The 8,655-nt window shown below is 37.3% G+C and overlaps 3 protein-coding genes across 3 annotated transcripts; all 3 read right to left on the bottom strand.

Moving 5' to 3' along the window:
• On the bottom strand, window positions 295-3,997 carry LOC104762349 (DEAD-box ATP-dependent RNA helicase 7-like). The gene is made up of 13 exons (XM_010485619.2): window positions 3,418-3,997; window positions 3,048-3,182; window positions 2,815-2,955; window positions 2,621-2,732; window positions 2,474-2,544; window positions 2,203-2,357; window positions 1,990-2,101; window positions 1,757-1,858; window positions 1,608-1,668; window positions 1,352-1,520; window positions 1,166-1,262; window positions 992-1,086; window positions 295-903 (listed from the first exon to the last, which is right to left on the bottom strand). The coding sequence occupies exons 1-13, from the start codon at window positions 3,859-3,861 to the stop codon at window positions 552-554; spliced, it is 2,046 nt and encodes a 681-aa protein (XP_010483921.1). The 5' UTR covers window positions 3,862-3,997; the 3' UTR covers window positions 295-551.
• LOC104762348 lies at window positions 4,365-5,820 on the bottom strand. Its single transcript, XM_010485618.2, has 3 exons — window positions 5,647-5,820; window positions 5,407-5,517; window positions 4,365-4,856 (listed from the first exon to the last, which is right to left on the bottom strand). The coding sequence occupies exons 1-3, from the start codon at window positions 5,767-5,769 to the stop codon at window positions 4,521-4,523; spliced, it is 570 nt and encodes a 189-aa protein (XP_010483920.1). The 5' UTR covers window positions 5,770-5,820; the 3' UTR covers window positions 4,365-4,520.
• Window positions 6,680-7,938, bottom strand: LOC104762346 (chitin-binding lectin 1-like). Its single transcript, XM_010485616.2, has 2 exons — window positions 7,620-7,938; window positions 6,680-7,270 (listed from the first exon to the last, which is right to left on the bottom strand). Exons 1-2 carry the CDS (start codon window positions 7,836-7,838, stop codon window positions 6,824-6,826), a joined length of 666 nt encoding a protein of 221 aa, XP_010483918.1. The 5' UTR covers window positions 7,839-7,938; the 3' UTR covers window positions 6,680-6,823.

The raw sequence follows: 8,655 nt of genomic DNA, 5'->3' as shown, positions 1-8,655 counted from the left end.
TTTTTTTTTTTTTTTTTTTTTTTTTGACAACGCTCTTTGATTTTCTCTCTTTTTATATATGCATTAAAACGAGAGACCCGTCTTGGTTTACAAGTCGCTAGCACATCTTTTTCCATATATGATGATCATCTAGAAGTTGCTGGTGACTTGTTGAGAAGGCCAAAACTAATTTTACGTTTTGACAATTATTGAGTTGATTAACACCATACATTTCACTAGTGAATCGCTTTTTTTTTTCTTTTACAGTAATTAGTAGCTACACGAAAATGTTAGCAATATGAATATATTGCGAGGTATGAAGTAATAATTAATCATCATTATCACCCAAATTACACAAAATTGATAAGAGGATACAAGAGAGCCTCCTTCTTAAGTTTGTTCACAGCCAAAAAAAAACAAGGGGAAAAACATTCAAAAACACCTATAATGTAGAAGAAGTCATCAGGGAAGAAGAGAGAATAAAGATATTATAAGAGGAGAGTTTAGTTTTTCTTTTCTCTTTTTATCAAAAGGGGACGACGTAGGGTTTGAGTCTTCAATATTTCTGGCCTCTACCACCTACCTCCTCCTCTGCCGCCACCTCTTCCTCCTCTGCCGCCACCACCGCCGAACCGGCTTCCACCGCCACCACTGCCGAACCTTCCACCACCATTGCCGAACCGGCTACCGCCGCGACCAAATCTTCTTTGTGGCAATGGTTCTCTCTCCTGAAGTTTAGGCATCTCCTTAACCACTTCCAAGCTCATACTTCCAGGATTCTTTTGCCCAGCTGCAAGGAATAAGTCTAGATCCGATTGCACAATGTCAAACACTGCTCCGCTTTTATCCGCTGTTAGACTCAACCCTTCAATACGCTCCACCTTGTCTTCTGGTAAAACTCTTCTTAGCATTCCATAAACATATCTGTTGCAATAAATCATTTTAGTACTTGCTTTTGATGTTAACCAAGACTACTACAAAAGCTGAGTATAGGGAGAAAAGAGGAACTTACGACGGCGACTGTATTGGTCTTCCTGCTTCAAGATGTAGTGTTACATGGTTCTCCATTGATGTAAGAAGTGACCTTTTCTTAATCTCAGTGAAGCCCTGTAGTGATCAGAAACTAAGTACTTGTTTTGATAGAGAAAATAAAAAAATTTAAAGGAAATTTTTCCAAGAGACTTACCGCTGTTTTTGCAAGAGCTTTTGCGAGGAGTACTTCAGCTGATAAACCAGAATTTTCTAATAATTTCTTCGCAGCTTCCAAGAATGCAGGAACCACACTGCATTTAAATACATTCGTAGATAAATATACCATTTCCCAGTTATTTAGTAGATTTTATAGAACATGGAGGTGCAACTGTAAGCATACCTGTCGCAAACTTGTTTAATTTTCTCAGCAGCATCCATACCACCAGCTCTGGCAATATCATTAGGCTGAGGTGCAGACAAGTACTCAAATTTTATACCTGCTTCTCTTTCGATTCTGGATATACTTGACTTTCTAGATTCGTAAAGTGTAACTGCAACTCCAGTGTTGCCTGCAACAGAAAGAAAATAAAGATTATAATAACTAGGAACTGCACATATATGATAAGAGTCGTCCAAATAATGTCTATGCTTTTTACCAGCTCTTCCTGTTCGGCCTGAACGATGAATATATGATTCAACCTCACGTGGAGGCTCACACTGCAACACATTTAAACAAAAGGTATGACATTAGAACACCAACAAGGCATTAACCCAGAATGATTAGTACGCGTGGGCTGCCACTAACCTGTATAATTAACTGCACATCATTGATATCTAGACCACGAGCAGCAACGTTAGTAGCCACCAATGTCGAAAACTTGCCCTTCCTAAATCCAGCAAGAGTAACCTATAATCACAGGACTCATAGTTAGCAAGCTGATACTCCTGTGTTTAAGCAATTCAACCGGAGAAAGATCATATTCTCCACACTTAAATTCACATATGCAAGAAAGCTTGAAATAAAATTTAATAATATACCTCGCGTTGTGATTGCTGTATGTCTCCATGCAAAGTTCTTGACCCAGCCAACAAACCAGAAAGCTCGTTCGCTTCCTCTTTTTTCTCAGCGAAAATAATGGTTTGGCCTCCACTAGATTGTGACAACAAAATTGGTTGAGTCTTGAGCACTTTCACTCGAGACGAACAAATGTTATGAAAAAGCAGTAACATAGTTGAAGAGCTAAAGGATACCTGCTATAGCAACTGATAATATCAGGAATCAACCGAGGCATGGCTGCCTTATTACAGGGAATAGCAATGTGTCGTACACTATTACTGGCCTTCATTTTATCATTACCAACAAGATCAATAGTCTTCAGGTCTTTTTTAAGAAACTTGAGAGAGATCTGGTAGTAACAAGAAAGGTCTCAGCCACAAATAGAGAGAATACGAACAGAGAAGCAATATATATTAATCTTAACCAGTGAAAAATAGCAAGGGGAAATATTTGAAAGGGACGCACATTTTGAACCCATTGTGGCAGAGTAGCACTGAAGAGAAGAGTCTGGACTTTAGTAGCATCTTCCACTTTCCCTGAAGTTATTGAAAGAAGATATAAGATACTATGAAAAAGCTTTATATAAAGAAAAACAGAAACCACATTCCATACCTAATATAAATTCAACATCCTCAACAAACCCCATCCTCAACATTTCATCAGCTTCATCAAGCACACGGAATTGTAGATAGCTCAGATCAATTTTTTCGTTATTAATAAAATCCTGCAATGAATATCAACTACAAGGTCAACAGATCAACGATGATTTGAATCCAGGGGCAACCAAGAGAGAGAGAGAGACGTACCTTAACACGACCAGGGGTTCCAACCACAATGTCAACACCTTTCCTTAAACTATTCTGCTGGGCAGAATAACCTTCACCTCCATAGACACAGCAAGAAGTTAACCCAAGTGCTAATCCGTATGTTTCAAAGTCAGCATTCACCTAACAAAGAAAACGATAACATCAGTAAAACCTAGAGAGCCAAAAAAACGAATATGCAACAAAAACCGTAACAACAAGCTAAAAATATTTACCTGCTTGGCCAATTCTCTGGTGGGTAAAAGGACCAAAACACTTGGTGGCCTGCCATACCCATTCTTCTTTTTGCTCTTCGCAGGTCCATTGATCAATGATTCCAATATAGGCAACACAAAGGCCAGTGTTTTACCCTGCATCACACACCATATGTGATCAACAAAAAAGCCCCTAACTTTAAAAATCTCACTCCAAACAGACAATACATTTACAATATCAGAGTACCCCAGGTCTCAAAGTATATAGCAATTTAAGCAAATATTAATTACCAAACCTTCCACATATCCAAAGCACGGAACTTGAGTAATTACATAGAACAACAAAGCATTAAAACCACAAAATTCAAAAAATAAACAGTAACCAATTTACCTGACCAGTACGAGCCCGTCCAACTAAATCAGCACCATCGAGAACCATATCAAACGTTGTAGCTTGAATAGGGAAAAGAGCTTCAATACCATTCTTCTTAAGCATCTCCCTCAACGGAGCCGAGATCCTAAACTTGGAAACAGCGTTAGGGTTATCAACTTCAACATCTTCAATACCCAACTTAACCTTCTTGCTGCTCTTCTTCTTCTTCTTCTTCTCAGAGCTCGAATCGCTCTTCCCTTCTTCCTCATCATCCTCCGCAGCCTTACGCTTCTTCTCCTTCCTCTTACTCTTCTTCTTCTCCGAGTCTTCTTCATCCGAAGAGGAAAACTTCAGCTTCGCCTCCTTCTTCCCCTTCTTAGAGTCAAGCTCTGGGGTTTCCAAGGCTATCTTCTTCTTCATCTTCTTCTCCTCTTTCTTGTCGGATAACATTAGTGAAGGCATTTAGGTTTAATTTGGGGGAGGTTGAAGAATATTTGAGAATCGAATCGAATCTCTCCTGCTTTTATAGAGATTGAGGCGATTTAAAACACGGAAGCAGGCAGAGAGACGAAGAGGAGGACAAATATTTAGGGTTTACGCTACTTTATATAGGTTTTAGATTTTGGAGGCTCCTTTGTTCCAATTCCAAAACCCTAGTTAGCGCCTTTTAACCGTGCAATCTGGTCCGTTGATGAGTTTTATTTTTGCTTTTGCCGTTTTTATATTATAGAACGAGAATGCGTGTCGGTTTTTTGTCCACATGTCAACTAGGTCACAAAAGACTCAAAATATCTTCTTTCTTTTTATATAATTATCACTTTCCGATAAAAATGGAAAGTTGCTAATTTTGTGACCCAAAAACAAATGTTGTTTATTCACAATAACATTTGGTTTAAAACGGAATCTCATACATAGAGTTTGATGGATGGGTTGCCACAAATTTCTAATGGGATACACACACTCTGTAATTTAGGAGTAGGAAATTTCATCGTAGCTTTTTATGGTTAATACATGATCTGAGTGAGACCCAAGAACGGTACACATTTATTTATTCTTCACAAGTCCTAAATTATGTTCATACAAAAACCCGACAGTAAAAAAACCGAGACCATAACAACAGCTTACAAGAGCAATGTTGTACCGGCGACAATAAACCCTATGAGTATGATAACGATCCTTCTGAGACCAATGGCTAAGACATTAGAATCCGAGGCGCTGTTGCAGTAGTTGAAACCATACCATACACTCTCAGGTACGTGCGTGTTATATGAGAAGGTGACCGCTTTGGACCCATGGCTATATATCTTTACACTCTCTGGAATCCAACCATCTGGACCTGACCTGTAGAGATACACATAGCATATCTGGTATGTGCATGGTCCGTTTATCTCAAATGTATCTGATGAACATTGCTCAAACGTTTTTGTAGATGGATCGTCAAGCCTTGGTGCATATATCTGATACAAGAAAACAAAACTCCAGCTATGAATTTCATCGAAACCAAAGCTAAAAACTGACCATTCATCTTTACGGTCTATATTAGTGACAGATACAATAAGAAATTAAAGTTAAATTACAACCAAAACCAATCCATTGACACTTTCATCTCTAAAACTCCACATAAACGATCAATTTGGCATCGATATTTTTGTAGCCCTGTGTGTAAAACACGAAGCTTGTACTCCAGATAAGCCAGAGCAATAGAAGAATTTGACAAATTTTGGTTGCTAGGTGTCTTCCATACCAGTGATAATGTTCTGCATATCAGGTAGCTAAACTAGCCATCAAGAACTAACCTGACCATACTAGAAAAAATCTAATGAAACCAAAGATGAGCTCGAAATCTGAAAAAGTCTACTATAACTAAGCTCAATTACAAAGAATCAGATCAACAAATTGTACTAAACTAACTTAGCTTCTGGGAAGAAACATTCAAATTGGAACCCTAAAAATCAAAAGTCATACCAATTTCAAAATCAAATGTTCTGAAGCGGGAAGAAACCTAACCTGGTTCCCATATCCATCGCCGAAAGCGACGCTTATCTGATCGCGCGTGTACCTAGTCGACGAACAGCTCGTGGAGATGATCACCGTGTACGAACAAGTATTCCCCAATCTCTGCATCATCGATGGAAATTTACAACGATACAGTTGAGAATCATAAGTTTCTCGAGAAAAATCGTGCACAAGAAGACGAGAAAAAAAAAATATCCGGAGGAGAGTTCAAAACGGGGAAAGAGAACGAACCTGGATGAGGCTGACATTGAAAGATTCAGCGACGTGAGGCTCTAATTCGTTTGATTCGGAAACAGAGATAGATATAAGGAAGACGAAGCAGAGGAGAGTGAAGAAGAGTCGTACCGACGCCATTTTCGTGCTTCCCAGAAATTTGCTTCGCAGATACGAACGAAAGAGAAATCGAAACAGTGATTGAGAGATAAAAGATAAAAGTATCGAACCAGTTCGAGTTGAACCGGAATAGACCAGATCAAATTGGATTTCGGTATAAGAACCGAATTAAATTGCAACGCTGCCCAAGCTACAGGCCACACATCTCATGTCTATGTCATTATGGTAAGAGTAGAAAATGTAATTAACTAATTACTGTTTTGTGTTTTAGAGTGAGACACGTATGTATGTCTTTTAGTCAAGATACGAATTTAAGCTTTGATAAAATAATTTTACATTTGAAAACCAAACTTGCAAACTGATAGATAATTTTTACTATTTCTGTATTTCATATTTTTGTCTTGTAACACTATTCTACCATCCACACGGAAAAAAAAAATACTGAATGTGATCATATATACAAATAAATACCACTACAAAAATGAGAAAATGATGACTCTTCATTGTTATACTCGAATTTCTATAAACTCGAATCAACAATTTACAGTAAGTTTTTTTTAACTCTAAAGCTTTACTTTAGAAAATTTAGATATTCAATAGTGTTTACTCATTAAATTGGTAGAGATATGTCGTTAGAGCATCTCTCTATCAATGAATTATCCCTTTAAGTTTTCGTTTTTCAAACACAAATAAAATTGAATCTCCCCAATTAAAATGATAGATAAGAAACAAGTGTTTTATGGAATTCTTATGAATCTCTCAAATTCTCCACTTTCTTTCTTACTTTTTGAAAATTTTTTTGTTTTTGTTTTTTATATTATAGAATCTCTCTCACTTATGGAGATGTTCTTGATGAAATTGTATTTTCGTGGTATATGTGTTAAGTAGATTAAATCTCATATTCAACAAGGAATTCATAATATATCACATACAAAACATTGATGGAGAGTTCATGTTGGATACTTCACAACTCTTAAGTTAGAGTCTCTAACTCATACATTAACTAATTAATGTTTCCACAATATCCAACTACAAAGGTCTTACACCATGTACTTATTATAGGTTCACTAATAACTCAAACAACCACTGCCGCAAAGGCAAACGCAATCGCAGCGAACGCAACAACCAAACACGCACCACCTCTACGTCCAAAGGCAGCAGATGGCCGTGGTGGCGGTGGCGGGATAAAAGGTGGTTCCGGAGGAAAAGAAGGCGGTGGGACGGTAGGGGACAACGGCGGGATATACGGCGAAGAAGGTGACAAACTGGTGTTGTTGCAGTTGTTGTTGCCGGACCAAATGTTCTCAGGGACGTTTTCATTGAAATCGAATTTCACGGATTTGGAACCTTCCTTGAATATCTCGACGGTTTCAGGGATCCAGCCGTCGAGACCGGAACGGTAGATGTAGACGGAGCAGATAGTGTTGAGACATTCACCTTTGATTTGGAATGTGTCCGACGAACATTTCTCGAAACCTCCTCGTCCTCCACTTAACGGTTCGTTTAGCCTCGGTGCGACCACCTAGTAGCAATATTAACACAAACTATTATTATACTAGAGAGCTCATAGTTTCCAAGTATATAACTCTTAGATATATAAGAGTTAACATTATTGGTTTAGTTCATATTTTAATTTGTCTTTTCGTCTACAACTAAAAGCAAAAAAACAACAAATCAAATGAAGTTGCATTTTGGTTTGAATAGCTTTGGTTTAACCGATTTAATTAATACAGTTCTTACATGATTCCAACATATCAAACTTAGATGGAATAAAGTTTCAAATTAATACAAAGCACAAACAAAAAAAAAGATTTCGATCCACAAAAAGGAAAAGAAAAAAATCCCAAAGTTTGTCGTAATTTGTACCAAACCTGGTTACCGTTGGCGTCACTTAAAGCGATAGTGATCTGATCCTTAGACCAATCAGGAGATAAACAGCTTGTGGTGACAATCACAGTGTAAGGGCAGCTCTCTTTTTCATGAAGTTTGAGAGAAGAGATCAATGGCTGATCATCAGTTAGGGAGAGAACGGGGTTATTGAAGCAGAGGACAAGGAGAAGGAAGATGAGTGAAAGAGAGAAGAAGTCCATTTGTTGTCTTCTTGAGAAAGAGAGAGATGGGGCGATGAGAGTTAAAAAGAGAACTTGAGAAGTTGTTATATAGAAGATGACTAATGTTACCTGCTTACTTAAACAGTTACACTTGGCACACTACAATCCACAAACGGAGCATATTGAGCTACTTAACCAACAAGCAAAATATCTTTACTGAAAAAGTGAGAGTTGAGTTTGAGTAGGTGGACTCTTTTCTTCATTATTACTATTACATTTGAGTTATGAATGAACTTTATTCCATCTAAGTAAAAAAGTGATATTGTATTACTTCCGAAGCATAGATTATATATATTATACACCAACTCTCCGATTTTCTAAGGCCATGTTATTTGGGTGAACTTATATCCCGTTCATTGTAACCAATTTTGGTGTAGACTTGTTCTTTACATTTGGTATCCAAATAATAATAATAAAAACATAATAGCCACAACTAACGAAACCATATAAAGTTTAAACTGATTTAGCTTCTTTTCTCGTTACGGATATTGGATTTCTTGGGAATTAACATATTTCTCAATATATATCTACAATCATCAAAGTCACACGAGTATTACACGAATACTAAACCTAACCCACAAAATCAAATTCTACTACTTCTCCTACCTACCACCTCAGTTTCTATCTTCGTACAACTTATATTAACTAAGAAGAGATGATTATTGTGATTGTAAGGGAAAGGTTATGAGTTATGACCGTTAAGTTTTTCAAGGAAAGGAAATTTATTTTTATAAAAGAAAAACAGAAGGAAAGGTTAAGTTTTTCCATTTATATGATTGGACGCAAGAAAAGGAAA

The sequence above is a fragment of the Camelina sativa genome, chromosome 18, assembly GCF_000633955.1.
Source record: "Camelina sativa cultivar DH55 chromosome 18, Cs, whole genome shotgun sequence".
Classification (NCBI taxonomy): Eukaryota; Viridiplantae; Streptophyta; class Magnoliopsida; order Brassicales; family Brassicaceae; genus Camelina; species Camelina sativa.
This window is presented reverse-complemented; position numbering and strand designations above follow the sequence as displayed.

Excerpts from the sequence above, each read along its gene's own strand:
- LOC104762349 (XM_010485619.2), bottom strand. The coding sequence starts at position 3,861 with ATGCCTTCACTAATGTTATCCGACAAGAAAGAGGAGAAGAAGATGAAG. Across the intron at positions 2,956-3,047 it reads CCAGAGAATTGGCCAAGCAG|GTGAATGCTGACTTTGAAAC; the intron begins GTAAATATTTTT and ends TTTCTTTGTTAG. Across the intron at positions 1,669-1,756 it reads ATGTGCAGTTAATTATACAG|TGTGAGCCTCCACGTGAGGT; the intron begins GTTAGTGGCAGC and ends AATGTGTTGCAG.
- LOC104762348 (XM_010485618.2), bottom strand. The coding sequence starts at position 5,769 with ATGGCGTCGGTACGACTCTTCTTCACTCTCCTCTGCTTCGTCTTCCTT. Across the intron at positions 5,518-5,646 it reads TCAATGTCAGCCTCATCCAG|AGATTGGGGAATACTTGTTC; the intron begins GTTCGTTCTCTT and ends TCGATGATGCAG. Across the intron at positions 4,857-5,406 it reads GCGATGGATATGGGAACCAG|ATATATGCACCAAGGCTTGA; the intron begins GTTAGGTTTCTT and ends TTCTTGTATCAG.
- LOC104762346 (XM_010485616.2), bottom strand. The coding sequence starts at position 7,838 with ATGGACTTCTTCTCTCTTTCACTCATCTTCCTTCTCCTTGTCCTCTGC. Across the intron at positions 7,271-7,619 it reads GTGACGCCAACGGTAACCAG|GTGGTCGCACCGAGGCTAAA; the intron begins GTTTGGTACAAA and ends TATTGCTACTAG.